Source organism: Acomys russatus, chromosome 8, assembly GCF_903995435.1.
Source record: "Acomys russatus chromosome 8, mAcoRus1.1, whole genome shotgun sequence".
Taxonomy (NCBI): domain Eukaryota; kingdom Metazoa; phylum Chordata; class Mammalia; order Rodentia; family Muridae; genus Acomys; species Acomys russatus.
The window spans coordinates 63848325-63865666 of NC_067144.1; the positions used below are offsets into that span (position 1 = coordinate 63848325).

Below are 17342 nucleotides of genomic sequence, written 5' to 3' on the forward strand. Positions count from 1 at the left end.
GCTCAAATGGATGCCCAGCATCACTGCCCTTTGGCAGAAACACACAGGTGTTTTCCCCATCTCTTCCTGATTCCTGTGACTTGCTCTGCTGTCAACAAATGAGGTCACCTCGATTTAATTGGCAATTGTGTAATTGGCCACAGGCTGGCAAGCTAACCTGCTTTCTCTCTACAGATTAGCTCCCAGAAGCGAGAGCTAGTCTGCTTGCTAGGGACCAGCCAGCCTGCATTCCTGTGTGGCTTGAACCTGGACATTCCCGCTCTGTGTTACCCTAGAACTGAGATTCCAAGTAAGGGTTTTTTAAAAAAAAAAATCTGAAAAAAAAATCTGGCTTTGGAGATCAAGCATGAAGCTGCTGTTTCTTCGTATAGAAAAATACACACAGCTGCACATGTATACACCTCGAGGAGTGGCGGCAATCCTCTCGCTGCCTGTCAAGCCATTCCCAAGAACAGTGGAACATCTGCCGGTTTAATACTGTTATTTAGTTTTCTCTCTTCAAATTCCAAAACCAACGCTCAAGGGAGCCCCAACAGAGACCCCAGGCTTAAAGAGCTGGCCCAGTCCTGGCATCTCAATTCCTGTCTTTCCTTGGTTTGCTTTCAGTGCTAATCCTTGATGCCCTTTGCTGCTGGGAAGCAGAAGGGTTTCAGGATTCCTGCGACGGGGCAGCTTGGTCCTCAGTCTTCCCAGGGCTCTGAGCTTCTGAAAAGATTGCTTTCTACAAAGGGCACCTGAGGAGAGGAGTCTAAATGGCAAGTTTTAATCCCCAGTTCTCTTGAATGCTGGGGGTGAATATCCATGTCTGGGGAGAAACCCTCAGCTAAGCAAAGAGAAAGGGTGAGCCTTCCTCAGTGTGAGAGCCCTCAAACCTACCAGGAGGCCGGGTGCCAATCTGTCGATGGCCACCTGTGGCAGGGATGCCCTAATACTATTTCCTTCAAAGCTGAGCTGGGGAAGCTTGGGCTGCTGGCAGAGCTCTAGAAGGAATAATGGGACCCCACGGAATGGGGGAATGGGGGACAGAATCCGCTCTTACCAGGGGGAGGAACACCCAGCTGTTGGAGAAGAAAACACCGGCACCCCATTTCTAAATATTCTCTCCCCTGTAGTCTGGGTTGAACAATAGAGGGACTGATCGGCAGCTGGCCTTGCTTAATAGTATAGGACCCTGCCTTTTGGACATCCAAGCCTTTGCACAACACAGCATGTGGCTTCAACTGGCCACCCGAGGTGATGGCACTGTAAAGACCTGAGCCCAATCAGCCCAAACGTCTTTAAGAAAATCTTTCACACGAACTCTGGTGCCCCATATTGGACCACGTCCCCCGGAGGGGGAGACCTGGTGGCACTCAGAGGAAGGACAGCAGGCTACCAAGAAGAGACTTGATACCCTATGAGCATATACAGGGGGAAGAGGTCCCCCTCAGTCACAGTCATAGGGAAAGGGAGTAAGGGGAAAATGGGAGGGAGGGAGAAATGGAAGGATACAAGGGATGGGATAACAATTGAGATGTAATATGAATAAATCAATAAAATATATTAAAAAATAATAAAATCAAAGTGCCGAGGATTGAACCCAGTGCATGCAGGCGAGCCCTCCATCACTGACCTGCCCCACCCCACCCGAGGACTCTTGTACTCTTGCTGTGTCACTTCCCTACTCTTTCCACCCTTCCCGATGCTGTTTTTCTGCTCAACCCGGAAACACGCTCCTCTCATCTTTGTAATTATGATTCCATCTCCGTGTAGGTAGGCAGTTTAGGCGCATCCATTGCCAGCGCTAAGTAACCCTGAAGGTTACTACATTTGTTAGAAGACAGGGTGTGAAAGTGGTAAGCACAGTTCAGTGAGGCCGCGAGGGCAGACTGTAGCCCAGTTGTGACTGGAGTCCTTAGAATGAAGGGATTAGGACGTAAGAAGACCCGAGGGAAAGCACATGAAGACCTTGGGAGAAGACAGCTGTCTACAAACTAAGGAGAGAGACATCAGATGAAACCAATTCTGCTGACAGTGTGGTCGCAGACTTCTAACCTCCATCACTGGGCAGGAAAAATGCATTTTTTGTTGTGTAATCCACTCATCCTGTGGTACCCTCTTCTAGTGGCAGAGACAGGCTGTAGCTTGTGGCAACAAGATGGGCATTTAACAAGAAATTTTTTCACACAGGAAAACTCCACCAAATTAAGACCATTTAAACAGACTTATATTAATGAAATGCAAAGGAGTTTTTGAATTATTCATATATGCAAATAAAGGGCTGAAGTTTAAAAACAGATTTCATTAGAAATGAGAGATGCATTGGAAATAATGTTTTACAGTGTTTGAAGGACACTTATAAAGAGGAAAACCTCAAATTTGGTGTCTGCATGTGAAGAAGGCCAGCGGTTGGGGTCAAGTGTTTTCCTCAATGCTCTCACCTCATTTTTTTGAGACAGGGTCTCTCACTAAATCTGGAGCTTGTCAATTCTAGCCAACACTCAGGAATCACTTGTCTGTCCCCACCAGTGCTGGCATCTCAGGCACTCACTGCTCTGCCTGGGGTTTAGGGTGGGTGCTATAGATCCAAACACAGGTAGATCCTTCTGTTTGTGTCACAGACACTTTATACCTCGAGTCTTAGAGTTATTGCTTTAAAAAAGCCCACATGTATTTATACTCTAGTTTGTGAAATATTCAGTTCTTTTTCCTCCTGCTACGACAGTTTCCTGGGTCTTATCCAACCAACACACGGGTCTTCAGTATCCGCATCAACGGAGACAGGAATATAAAACCCACTACAGTTCCCATGAGCATCCCCGCGAACAAGCTGTTTGTGGAGAAGATGGTAAGGACTGATGAAAGTGAGGTTCGTGGCTTGCTCTCATTTGAGTTTATTAAATCACCTCTAGCCTCTATGATTGTGGACAGTCTGGAGCACTTTCTCTAGTGAGTCCCTTAACACTGGCCTCTGATGGAAAGCAATGGGTAGTATGGGAGAAACCTGGGCTATATTAAGTTTGGCGCTGTGCAAATCTTTTTGATTCGCTGTTCTCATCTACAAAGCGAGATCGGTTTGGCCACAGAGCTCTTTCAGTTCTATAATGCCTATACTATTAATTCACTATGTAAGAATTACGCACACGGTGATGCTTTAAGACTTCCCCATCCTCACAAGTGTATGCTAAACGCATAGAGAGGCGCTGTTTGTAAATTCCCTTCCTTTCGCTCTTTCTTCCCTGCATCAACAGAGAAAGGAGTTACATTTGCTCCCTGTACTTTTTGATGACACAGCCACCTTCTGTGCTTAGCGTCCCTGCTTGGTTGGTCTGTGGGTCTCACGTGTGCATTCTGTCCTGTCCCAGTGCTTCTCCACAACACCATGGAACTGACATTTTGCTCAGATGGAAACTTAGGGTAATATCTTGAACAGCACCTCAGTGGTAATTGCCATGTATTTTGTTTTACTGGGCTACTTGATACAATATAATTTCTTTCAAGACACTATGGTAAGAGTCATTCCTGAAGATCAGTAGTATTTATCATTACCTGGTTCTACTCAGCGGCCTGATTACTTAAGGGTCCAAACAAAACAAAAAACCAGGAATGAATGTTGAGGTTTTATTTTTTTTTTCCAAAAGCAAACACTCACCCTTTTCCAATTCTGAGTTCTGATACTGTTTCTGTTGTTTAAGAGAAAGCATACTCTTTTTTTTTTTTTTAAGCTGAGCATTACAATTATTCTTATTTTGGTTATTTTCAATACAAGTCATAAGTTAAACTAACAACATATAATGTTCATTAAACTCACAGTAACCCTGAATGGATGAAAACCACAGCAAGAAAACAGCAGTAACCTCAGCACCATGGAGGGAGACTGTGTTTCACAGGAGGTTCTCAGGACAAGGCCCAGTGTGTTTCCCTGCCTGTACTTCCTTTTATTCCCACTAGCAGACAAGCTTCCAAGTTTACGTACCTCCACCACGCCATGATGGATGGATGTGTACTGTTTCTTCTTCAGCATCACCAGGGTGATGACAATCACTGTTGCTATGACAACGCCGCCCACCATGAGTCCAATGATGGCACCTTTGTTTGAACCCACATCCTCTGCAAAGAACACCTTGAAAACAAGCCAAGAAAAAGAACTGTAAGTGCTGGAGACTATGTATGTAGAAAAGTTTCAGCGGACCCTCTGCCATAGCTCAGTGAGTGTGAGTGGGCGGGTCCCTACAGATGAGCATCCTACTCTTCAAAGCGATGAGCAACACATGGTCTCCCAGGCTCTGAAGGCAATTTTTCTTTTTTTTTTCTTTTTATAATTTTTTTTATTAATTTATTCTTGTTACATCTCAATGTTTATCCCATCCCTTGTATCCTCCCATTCCTCCCCCCCCCCATTTTCCCATTATTCCCCTCCCCTATGACTGTTCCTGAGGGGGATTACCTCCCCCTATATATTCTCATAGGGTATCAAGTCTCTTCTTGGCTACCTGCTGTCCTTCCTCTGAGTGCCACCAGGTCTCCCCCTCCAGGGGACATGGTCAAATGTGAGGCACCAGAGTACATGAGAAAGTCATATCACACTCTCCACTCAACTGTGGAGAATATTCTGACCATTGGCTAGATCTGGGAAGGGGTTTAAAGTTTACCTCCTGTATTGTCCTTGGCTGGTGCCTTAGTTTGAGCGGGACCCCTGGGCCCAAATCTGCCTATCATATTGTTCTACTTGTAGATTTCTAGGACCCTCTGTATCCTTTTATTTTGCTATTCTTCCATGCGTCTCTCATTTAGAGTCCCAATAGGATGCCTTCCCCTCTGTCCCAGTTTCCTGGTAAGTGAAGGCTTTCGTGGGACATGCCTCTTGGGGTAGTATGCAGATATAAGTGAGTATATACCATTTGATTCTTTCTGCTTCTGGGTTAACTCACTCATTATGATCATTTCTAGCTCAATCCATTTATCCACAAATTTCGGGAATTCCTTGTTTTTAATAGCTGAGTAGTATTCCATAGTGTATATGTACCACAGTTTCTTTATCCACTCTTCTACTGAGGGACACTTAGGCTGTTTCCATGTTCTGGCTATTATGAATAAGGCTGCTATGAACATGGTTGAGCAAATTTTCTTGTTGTGTGCTGGAGCATCTTCTGGGTATATTCCAAGGAGTGGAATAGTTGGGTCTTGAGGAAGCCCTATTCCCATTTTTCTGAGATAGCACCAGATAGATTTCCAAAGTGGCTGTACTAGTTTGCATTCCCACCAGCAATGAAGGAGTGTTCCTCTCTCCCCACATCCTCACCAGCATGTGGTGTTGCTTGAATTTTTGATCTTAGCCATTCTGATGGGTGTAAGATGGAATCTCAGAGTTGTTTTGATTTGCATTTCCCTGATGACTAAGGAGGTTGAGCATTTCTTTAAGTGTTTCTCAGCCATTTGATACTCCTCTGTTGAGAATTCTCTGTTTAGTTCCAAGCCCCATTTCTCAATTGGGTTATTCGGTTTGGTGGTGTTTAATTTCTTGAGTTCTTTATATATTTTGGATATTAGACCTTTGTCAGATGTAGGGTTGGTGAAGATCTTTTCCCAGTCTGTAGGCTGTCGCTTTGTTCTCTTGACAGTGTCTCCTGTGAAGGCAATTTTTCTAGCACATCTCAGAACATAAAGTCAGCAGGGACCAGAAATCCTTTGACAGGTAAGCATTTGGTAAAAACCATAGAGGTGCCCATCATCCTTCTAGACGCACGTGTGCCCTCTCCTGCCCACAGTGGGTGGCTTTGCTCTAGCTAGCTTTCAAACCTTTATGCTTCCATTTCTTTGAAGGGATATGCTCTCTATGTACCAGTAAACATTCTGAAACACAGGAGTTAATCAGAGAGAAACGGACAGCCCTGTTACCTACTTCATAATACAAGAACTCGGTCAGATTGAATTAACCCTGCAATGCACGCTCGACTGTAAAAGCGCCATGTTTTCTATGAGAAGCAATAGTAGGCAAGGAGGAATATTAGTGACACAAGCAACTCATGCTTTATTATGCAGACTCCCGAAACCAAAATTGACAATACTGCTGTACTCTGGCTGTTTATATTAAACATAAAAGAATCCTGAGAACATCACACAGGAGAACTTTATTCACTGTGATAAATTTTCTGAAAGGTACATATAGCTTCTATGCTCTTTGCAAAAGCTAGCTGCTTTTTTTCAGCTTTATCTACTTAGGTGGAATAACACATTCAGACTGCCCTTTACTTATCTTGTTATATAAGAGATGATCTTATGGTAGATTATTAAAAAAAGGAGGTGGGGAGGGATGGGAACTGTTCCAGACCATACACCACATGTTATGTAAGTTAGTGAAAAAAGTTCCCAAAATAATTTTTTTCATGAGGCTTTAAAAAAGTGAATGACCAATTTTCATCGCTAAATCTATCACTGCTGCGGTTTGCAAAGATGAAGGAAACTAGAGCAGATAAAAACATTTCTAAGCGGACGTTACTCACGGTGCATCTGCAACAAAATTAGAAATGGTTCATAATTAATCCCCTCGCTAACCAAATATGCTAGCTCACCATATTTATTAAAGGAAATCATTAATTAGCTAATGATACTACAGTGAAGTAATCAGGAATAAATGTGAGTCTGGACATATTCCTATGTCTTTAAGGAAATACTGTAATTCTGTAATATTCAGTGCACTAATTATAGTACATTATCTTATCAGCTAGCACAGTAGAGGGAGCTGATGCCCGTAATTGCTGCCGTTCCCATTAGTCACTGTCGCATTACAGGGGTTCGTGTAATTACCGAGAAGGGCGTCTGGGACACCAGCTCAGGAACCTGTGATTCTGTGCATGCATCTTCAGTTCTCTACTCCAACGCCCTACCCTTCAGCAGTCACCCCAGTTTTGTTTTTAATCCATGCAGCTTCAGCCAAACCAGGGACACCTCTGATTTCACAGTTGCAAACACAACAATGAACTGGCCAATAAAAACTATACTTCAGAAGGCTGCGTGACATTTTTTGGAAAACAAAAACAAACCAAAAACTCCATCTAACAGCCGTGCTGGAGTGCTGACCAAGTAGCACTATACGAGAATTTTATTACCTCCTTTTGTTCCCCACGTAAGTGCTTTATTGTGATAACTGGTAACATGGAAGGAACTCTAACAAGCTGGGATTTGGCTTACTCTAATTTCTTTGTTTTTGGTAAAGAATTATATACTCTCTGCCTTCCTATAAAGAAGACACTTGCGTTTCTGTTCATTCTAGTTTTAACATTAGGAAGAAAACCAGCATTGTGTTAAGAGAAACTGGTTTCTTCTTTACCCAAGGCACTAATGGGACATTGAGGAGTCACAGTCACATCTTGCCACCATCTACGTCAACAAGGTCCCCACTATCTTTCCCCTATAAGACAAAGAAACACTGGGAGGTGGGGAAGGGGTGGGAAGGAGGAGTGGATGGGAGACAGAGGACGGGAAGAATCTACTTGCACATGGGAACTTAAGCCAACACCCTAAGAAAGGTTCCATAGACCCAAGTACTGTCTGCACGTCTGAAACTCTGATTCTTCAAATAAAATATATAATAGGTCAAGACTGGTAATGACCAGAAAGGTTTCAGAAATCTTGATTCTGTAATTCTTGTATTTACAGAATGAGATTATCTTGGAAATTGGAACCAAATCTAAACAAAACTCACTTTTCCTACGCACAGCATGCATGTAAAAAAGAGAGTTGTACACGATACCTTTCAAAACCTCATGCTATTGTTAAGTTTATTGCTTGTGGTACCCTGCCAAGGGCCAGGAAGTGAATTCTGGAGCTTCTCATGTTGGGTATTTGGAGTAGATATGTTCAACCTGAAAAACCTATTTTCCTAGGAAGTATACTGCATGGATATCAGCTGATGTGGCCACAACACGGAAACGAACTAGACTTTTAGGTTCCACCTGGGCTCAGCTGCTTCTGGTGATAAGGAACCACACACAGAGCCCCACTTACTTTGCTTCCTATCTTTGTGACGATCTAGGCATGCATTTTGGTTTTGCGTTTAGCTTTCAGTATTGGCACAGGATGAGCCAAGCGCTTCCATGGATGCCATCTGAGCAGACACACAGTTGTGGGGAGGGCTAAATCATTTTGCTTACCAGTTTTTGATGACGGACTTCAAACCCTGAATCATGGCCGAACTCTGCATCCATTTTCACTTCGGAGATCTCTTCTGTCTTGATATTTGTCAACCCAGAACCTGCATGAACCACAACGTACACAGGGCCATCAATTAGTTTTAGCTTCAACCAGTTGCACAACGAGGCAAAGGCTGCCTGAAATGTCTTTCTGGGCCAGAACTTTTAGGAAAATAGATTAAGCAATTTCCTCAAGGAAAAAATGACACCTAGATTTAAACCACTAACCACTGCCTATCAAGCAAAAAGACTGAGGAAAGACCGAACATTTCTACAGCCAAACACAGGCTGTAATTAAAAGGGAAGGGTAGGAAGGAGAAAAAACAAAATCAATGCTGGTTAGGATGCTGGGTTAAATCTGTACCTAGGAGATGTTGACTTGGTTTTAGTGGCTTATTGTTTATTATGTGCACTTATTTATGGGTTGTCATTACTTTAAAAAAATGCAAAGCTTTGAAAATGAACATGAATGACCCAGGAGAACAAAACGACTACTTTGGAGCTTTGTTCTAATTACAAATAAATCATGTCCGTGCTCCTACGCATAGCAGCATTGTCAGTCTTGTAATTTGTTTAGCTGAGCATCCCCTCTCTAGCTGTACACACCACGTGGACACCCTTCACCTGCTGATTATGAAGGAATATCACACAATGAGCAAAATGCTTCTTTGGGACTAATAGAATTTATGACGTAATTTTTCTTTCTCTATACATGGCTTTATGAGTCTTGGAGCAATTCTTATAGCACTTAATTTGAGGCTTAAAACGAAAATGTAAATATGTCTTAGAAATTAAAGTGAAAACACACAGAAAAGATGTCAGTTTCCATGTTGTAGCATTTCACGAGTGAGGAGGGGCTGAGGCTTTTGAAGCCACCTGCTCCCTGAAGTCCCCAATGGAGGCGGGTCCTTAGCACCTATGTGAATTAAGAAGGTGAGATCAGTATGCCTCTGTTGGTTTTTGGTTTTGCATACTAGAAAGCCTTTCTTAACCCAACATAGTTTTCCTATAACCTACACTGTAGAGCCTTGTTTATTCAGAGCAAGGCAGGTATCCATTCTTGATCCACGGTAGCTTTGCGCGAGTGCCCCAAACACTAAAGGAATGGCAGCGTGTGCTCCCGAGCGTTTCTCTCTTCCTCGGGTTACACATTCTGAGTTCCTGCAACTCCTGTGGGAACTCAACGTCTTGTTCTTGGTCTAATGGCTCTCCCACTCTTGTCCATCAAGTATGGTAAAACTTGTCACTGCCCCCTGTTGACACTGAAAAGCACAATGCCCGCAGCACAGAAAAGGGCAGTCTCGCAGGAGGCACGGCCTCTGCTGAGGGAATGAGGATACTTCCCACAGTAAGCAAGCCCTGCTGGTGTGACTCATCTCCATCTTCTGTCCAACGGCTGTTGGACAACTTTCCCTAAACCACGATGAATGGCAACCTGCTCACAGCTGTCCTCCCTCCCTTCTGCCTGTGGAGCACACTTGCCTATTTTGTTCCACCCATTCCTTCCTAGTCTCCCTGTCCTAACTCTCATGACTAGTTGCAGTTCTATTTCTTCCTAAAGTATTCTTTGCCTGGGTTTTAGGGAGCTGCACTTGGCTGGAGATGTGACTAAATAAGACATGTTTATTATTCATAACTATGTAAAGAAATAGGACTTAAAATGCCCTCCTCTGGAGCAGGGCCTAATATTACATCTACATAAGTAGAACATGGCAGACCTGATGTCAAGGCTGGTCATAAAAGGCACCAAAGCGTCTTTCTTATTGCCTCTGTTGTCCTTCTCCATGTGGGAGATTGGGAGAAGCCAGCTGCCATGGGGAGGTACTGAAGGCTCCTGACAACATCCATGAGAGTGCTTGATCTCTGTCAGCCCCAGCCAGATCTTCATATGACTGCAGCTTTGTTTGGTAATGTCTGCATTGTGATCTCATGAAAGAGTCTAAGCCAGATCAGCCAGCTCTGCTATATGCTAAGAAAAACTATCAGTAGGTAAATGCTTGATCTTATGAGCTGCTCAATTCTGGGGCTACTCGTTACCCAGCAATAGGTAACAAATACAAAGGTTTAGCACTTTCTTCTTTCACCTTGTTCTATTTGTTTATTTTTCTTTCATTAAATGATCATTTTTATTAATATGGACAAGAAAGGCTCAATGAAAGCCACACAGTACCTTTCTGTTTCATCTCACTAACTGCTTGTCTCTTTGGATAGACCTTGTCCTCCAGCACTACTTGAAGAACCACAGCATTCTATTTTTTATATACTTTAAAAATCATTATTATTAGTTTTTTTCACATTACAACTCATTCTGTTCTCTGCTCTTCCTGACATTATTTTTTATGTGGCAGTGACATGAGTGGTCTTTAAATCATCACTGATTGCATATTATCATCTTCTGATAAACTTTTAAAACCATGAGTTATTTTCTCATTAGAGCAACACTGATTTCTTTCTAATGCATCCTTTCCCTGCTGTATGCATGCAGTAATACAATAGTTAAAACTTAATTTTGAGTTTTTAAACAAAACTCTTAAATACTCTTCCTTTTTATATGTGTGTGTGGGGTGGGCAGAAACCACTGCATTGCAATGACTTCTCCACTCAGAACTCTATAAACCTGTGATATTATTGAAAAGATACTGACCATGTTTCTTAGGACTAAAAAAAAGGGAAAAATCAAATCCACATAACATGCTTGTATGATTGGCAAGGCTCACTGCTCAGTCCTGTAAGACTTGGCATAAAGAGTTCCCGTTTCATTTCTGCTTAGTGTGTAAGAGCATTTAGAAGACATTCTACACATTAGGCAGTATCATTACAAAGAGATTAACCAAACAACAGAATGATGAAATAAATCAATAGGAAAATATCTCTTGCGGGTCACACAACTAGACTGTTAGGGCTGGCGAAGGGATAGCATATAATGGAAGGGTAGGTTAATAAATCAAGTGAAGAGCTTGCTAGTGTGTTTTCTTATTGTCTTTCAGAGTCTGTTTTTTTTCCCTGAAAGCATTCCAGGAAGAGTTAGCTGAGATGGTCACCAAGCCCAGCACTGTCATTTCCTGGGGCTTGGGGAGACCGTCTATCCTAAAAGCTACACTATGCTGGTTTCTCAGATGGGAAAGAGAAGAAATTGCTCTTTACCATGATGATGTAAAAATGGGGTGTGGGGAGGAGGAAGCCAAAACTCACACCTTTGATTTGCTTTTGAGTGACAAGAAAGATTATTGAAAAGCAATGGCATGGGGCAATCCTGGAAAGGGGATCTAAGTTTGGAAAATCTAAAGATGACATGCAGTAGAGTCAAGTGCGTGGTTTCATCAAATGTGGCTACACAGTTATCAAAACATGTAGGCAACATAGAGGGGTATTAATCTAATATGGACAACATAGGGCGGTATTAATCTAATATGGACAATATCGGGCGGTATTAATCTAATATGGACAATATCGGGCGGTATTAATCTAATATGGACAACATAATCTAAATATTTGTCAGACTCACTGTAAACACAAAGGTACAGATGAGTCCACACAGTTCACATATCAAGCAAGTTCCTTGTTCAGCTTAGCTGGACCCCGCCTCTTATCTAGTGCATACCATCTTTCTCTTCAATATCTGTCTTCTGAAGGATATGGAAAGCTCATTTCCAGAGAGTTCTCTGGTTGACAGTCCCCAATTCAGCCCTCTGCTCTTGTCACAAAACATCTTTGTGTGACCCTCACCAATCTCTGTCCTCCCATCTTCCTACACATGAAAAGCATGTTTTTTATTCTATCATATTTCAAGATCATGGGAGCAGGGATCTTATCATTTATTCTTTTTGAGTTTTCACAGAACTTTCTACATTCATCTCTATTGTTACAAGTGAAGACGAGCCAAGGCTAGAGACTTTAATGGCAAGAGAAGGGCACGGCCATCTCTGGTCTGGCTGGGGATACATCTGAAGACTGCCTCACTTTACTGAAGGTGTCAAGGAAGGTTAGCATTGCTATCTCATGGAACATGGGCACGAAGAAAGTAACTATGGGCAGGGAGGTGCTATTTGGAAGAAAATCCCCCCGGAATATACAGATCTTTCAGTTCATCAACTTTCCTCTTTCTGATTCACTTTGCTGGCCACAATCAGTGGGGTGAAGCCGTACACGAGTAGACACTGGTGTGTTCTATATCTCTCTTGATGTGAGAGTATTCTTAAGATTAAGTTTAGCCTAATGCTAAACACAGAATAGGAGCCGAGATGACACTTTATTTTTTTTTTTTAAATCTTGGGACACTGTATAAAAAGACATATCTATTTTGATAGTGAAGAAGTTTGTAATATAAAAAACAAAGGGCTGCTATGTAAAATTATGCATATACATCTGTTGTGCTATTTTAGCCACTGGCTGAGAGTAAGTATATACAATCCGCAAAGGACAAAACGTATTTCTGGATCTGGAGAAATACCAGTTATTGGTATTTTCAGGAAACTGTGTCTGTTTTAGTAACCAACAAAAGTCTGCGCCCACTCAAGGACCCCTGTGAATAAGAGTAAACGAGAAAGGCAGGAGATGCCTGTAGCAAGAACCAACTCTCCACTGGAAGCCACACCTCCCCACTGGAAGCCACACCTCCCCACTGGAAGCTCCACCTCCATGGGCCTCTATTTTTGAGGACAGGGCTCATATACTACTCTCCATTTACTAAAAAGAAAGGAGTCAAGAAAAAGAACCCCATATTTGAAAAGACTCTGACTTTCAATAGGGAAGCTCAGAAACAAACAAACAAACAAAAAATAGAGCACGTAGGAACTTGGAAAATGAATCATTAAGGAGAAGCAAAGCATTTGAAATAAGGTTTGGTCCTACAGCCGTTTTAAATTCTGCCTGTAACACGTGCAATTCAGAGAGGCGTGTTTGCTGAAACGCAAATGCTGAGAGGAGAGGCAGATTGCGGCGAGTCAGATACCTGGTCGAGTGGTCAGTCCTCGGTCGGCAGCGGGGCGGGCGTCAACGGGCTCAACTGGCGCAGGAAGCAAGAGGCAGAGCGAAGGAAACAAACCAAGATAGTTAAGTTGTGGCTTCTGAACACAGAGCAGGGAAAAGCATGTGCAATAAACAAGTTATGAAAAGGAGCAGCTGGGAGAAGAACCTTCGTGAGCTAATCCTGGGTATCAAGGATGGGAGGGGCACCACTTCGAAAAGCTTAGCACCACCAGTGTGCCAATGTGTTTCCTTAATTTGCTCATAAAACACTCACCAAGATGTGCAGTAGGCATCAGAGAAGAAGGCTGGGGAAGGAGTGCTTTCCTCTGAGCTAGGTTAGAGATTGTTTCTTGGCTTTTGATTAGAAATAAAATAGATTACACCCAGCCCGGCGGTAAACTTTAAGATACCTCCTTCTACAACTGCCCAATCTTGTCCTCTTTTACAGTTAACTAACTAAAAAAGGACTATTCAATTGTCAGAGGGAATGCAAATATGAACTTATCAGGAGAGCAAAGCTTTGGGACACAATGTGCCAGTTAGTGAAGCTAATTCCTTCTCAGTATGAGGGTGGAGTAGGTAACCCACAGGCTCTCCCATCTCTCCTTCTAAATGGCCGGTTTCCTCCGTACAGATGACATTCAGTTGAGTTGTGTGAAACAAGAGCATTTCTTTTCATAGTTGCTGACAGTCACGATTAAACAACGGTCTGAGGACAGTAATCCCCCACCATGGTTCAGCACCACTTGGCATTCCCAAGGTGTTGTTCCTTGTCAGAAAACACTCCCCCCAGCTAATACTGGTTTTGGAAGAAATAAGGAAGGGAGAGGGCAGTCAAGCTTTTAGGATTAACAAGTGGCTGAAGGGCAGATGCAAAGGGAGGAGGAAGTCCCCTGGGTCAGGTCTGGGAAGTGTAAAAGTCAGAAAGAAATATGAGCACAGGAGAGGAGAGGAGCCAAGGGGAGTTTGATGGGGGCCTAGGGGACCAGCAGGTTCTATTGTTTAGTTCACAGAGGCTTGAAGGCCAAGCAACCAGTGGTGACCACAACCTCAAATCCATTCTGAAGGGCACACATCTGCAAGAATGGAGGCAGGCAACACAGGAACAATGAGCTGTCTTCATAAGATGAGCAAATTGTGGTTTTGAGCACATTAAGATATACCCCAAAGGGTACATCAAGAGGCTGAAGAGGTCCTGACGTTGCCTGTGTGGAGACTTGGCAGTGTGGCCAACGAGAAGGGTGGTGGTGTAGTGGTGAAACCCAGGGCCAGCACCAACAAGGCGTGTGACTGTGAGCAAATTTGTGGAAAAATGAAAATAATACACCTGATCTTTCTGGTGCAGTAAGGACCAATTAGTTTTTAAAAAATATACTTCAGAAACGTCTCACTCTGTAAGATTACATTTGTTGAATGTCCTGTTTATTTCAACAGTGACATTTATACTTTCTATATTTCATTTCCCATCACAAATATGCACTGTGATTTTTATGACCCCTATAAAATGGAGTTAGCCGAAGGGTGACTTTTTATTTTTAAAATGTCTTGATGATGAGGGGCTTAATGGTACAGTACTATTTGGTGTGACCATACCAAGCTACACTCACGCTGACCATTATACTTTATAGAATGCACATCTGACTCAGGGAACCAACCATATTTGTGGTTCAAAGGCAGGAAGTAGCTGGTGGTCTCATGATAAGCCAGTTATTATAGTGTATATAAAAACCTAAAAGACACTATTCCAAGCGCTATTCTTTATACTGTGGTAAGAACAGAATTCTAATAGATTTCCCTAACCTGGAAAATCTTCTGTCTTATGATGTTGTTTATGATATAAAAATTGTTTGTGGTCTACGTATTGCTTTAAAAAAATGATCTGAGAATTTTGTAGGTGTATCCAGTGTGCTTTGATCAAGTCCTCACTCCATGCCCTCAACTCCAATCCCGCCTCATTCCCCTTTGGCTATGCCCTCCCAACGTCAAGTGTTCTTTTCCTCCACCCACAGAGTCCATTCAGCCCTGCCAGCATACACCTTGGCAGAGAGCCACCTGTTGCATCAACGGCCACATCCTCGAAGGAAACTGATTTCCCGTCTCTTGGCGGCCATCAGCTAGAGGTCGCACTTCATGATCACCTCTTCACTCCATGCAGGGACTCGCATGTCTGGCTTGATCCTGTGCAGGGCTCAACTGCTGTGCAACTAATGGCCCTGTTGTGTCCTGAGCATGCTGTTTCTCCATAGTCACCCGCACCCTTGGGCTCTCACCTACTGCTCTTCTCAGGGTAAAATAACTAAATAGGAAGACCTCTACTAGCCTTGGCTGTACTTGTTGAGAAAAACAACATTTTTTTTTTTTTTTCTGGTAAGCATTTGAAGCTACGATGATAAGGGCTTCATGGACAATGAAAGGAAATCCTCTGAGAGCAGTAGGTATTTTTAGTAGCTTAGGATGTGTGTACATGAAAGAGAGGCAGGGAGAACAGGGATGAGGCAAGGCAAGGTAGGAGTGAAGTATCATGCCTTTATATCCTTATTAATCTGAAGGCCACACTGCTTAGGTTCATGGTGAGTCATCTGGACAGAGAGTGAGAAAGCCTCCCTAACAAGATCCCAGTCCCATTAGAAAGTTTCCTATAAGATCTTCCCTCTTAATAGTCTCATCCCACCTTTAACAATGGATGAAGATGCAAATTATCTCAGGCTGGACAGTAGGTTGAGAGGCTCAGTACGTGAGCTGAGACACACAGCGGAGCTGTAATGGAATCTCAGGCCTGATCATTAGGAGTCTAGGGTAAGTCCCGGCCACCGTCCCAAGGAGAATGTGGTGTTTAGTCACTAGACTAGGCAAAGAAAGGTATCACTGCCATTTAGTGGGTGAGGATCCAGGGTACTCATTGCTGTACGCAGGGTCATGCCAACAACCCACGCCCTACACATAGTTCTCCAATTCACTGCGGAATGTAAGGTGTTTATGAAAATGTGAATCAGAATCCACTTCAGTTTTATTTATCACTACAGTATTTCTGCATAGGTTTTTTTTCATGTATAGCGTGTGCATGCACATAAGTGTGCAAGTGTGTGCACTTGTGTTTGTCCACATAGATGGCAGAGCAGGCAGGGCTTATCACTCTACTGCTTGAGACAGGGTCTCTCACTGAGCAGGGAGCTTGTAGTTTCATGTAGCGTGGCTGGCTAATGAGCACTTGGCATCCACCTATGTCTGCTCCCAATACTGGAGTTATACACACACATGTGCTGCCATGCTTGTATTTTTATGTGACTGTTGGAGACTCAAACTCAGTGATAAAGATGTTACCCAGGTCTTTGAAAATAATGACCTTTTGTTGTTGTTACTTTTCTATTAGGATAATTTTAACAAATAGGAAAGTCAATTATTTATACACCCTAAGTTATGTTGCTGATGTATCTGATAGTGTCTAATCTAATTATACCTATTTTTCAGATTAAAGAAAGAAATTGGGCTGTTATGCTGTGAAAAAAAAAAAAAAGTCTGTATAAAGACTTCTGCAGCCTATCTTTAAAAACTGCTTGCTCACTGGGTATAGTGGCATACTCCTTTATTCTCTTTAATCTCTGTGAGTTTGAAGCCAGCCTGGACTACACAGAGTTCTAGGACAGCCAGAGCTACATAGATCCTGCCTCAAAAAAACCCAAAGTCCAAACTCAAACAAACGCTCACCACCCCGACCCCTGCTTGCTCAGCGCTCTTATACCTTGGGGAAAATCACAGGTAAAATCCTGTTGTCTTCTTAGAAAGCATTTGTAGTTTTAAGAAATCAAGGTGCTTGTGTGCATGGGATTTGTATCAAACATGTAAAAATGGCAAAACAAACTAAAAGACGCTGTTTCCTAAACAGGTACAAAGTCCCTGTGGAAAAATTCCATCACCCAGGTGTGAGAAAGGCTTCACTTTGTGAACACTGGTAGGAAAAGCCATTTAGCATAAGTTCTTTGCATTGAAGTCACTTAACATGAAACCGTTTAATTCTGAAGGAAGCTTCCTGGTGTCTGTTTCTGCAGTTACTGTCATCTGAACTCTCATGTAAGACTCGGTAATTAGGCAAGATTATTTCAGTGTCTGTCTGATTTGTTATACAAGACCCTATCCCAGCTTCCCTCAGATGGTCAGATTGTTTGCCCTTAATTTGCTCACCCTTTTCTTAAAGGTGGGCATTTT

The 17342-nt window shown here is 42.8% G+C and overlaps 1 protein-coding gene across 1 annotated transcript in view; it reads right to left on the bottom strand.

The window, feature by feature from the left end:
* Positions 1-17342, bottom strand: part of App (amyloid beta precursor protein) — a 220432-nt gene that overhangs the window by 2782 nt on the left and 200308 nt on the right. The window contains exons 15-17 of the mRNA XM_051150165.1: positions 13123-13176; positions 8133-8233; positions 3956-4102 (exon numbers count right to left, since the gene is read on the bottom strand). Of these exons, the coding sequence (XP_051006122.1) occupies positions 3956-4102; positions 8133-8233; positions 13123-13176 (302 nt within the window). The remainder of the gene's footprint in view (positions 1-3955; positions 4103-8132; positions 8234-13122; positions 13177-17342) is intronic.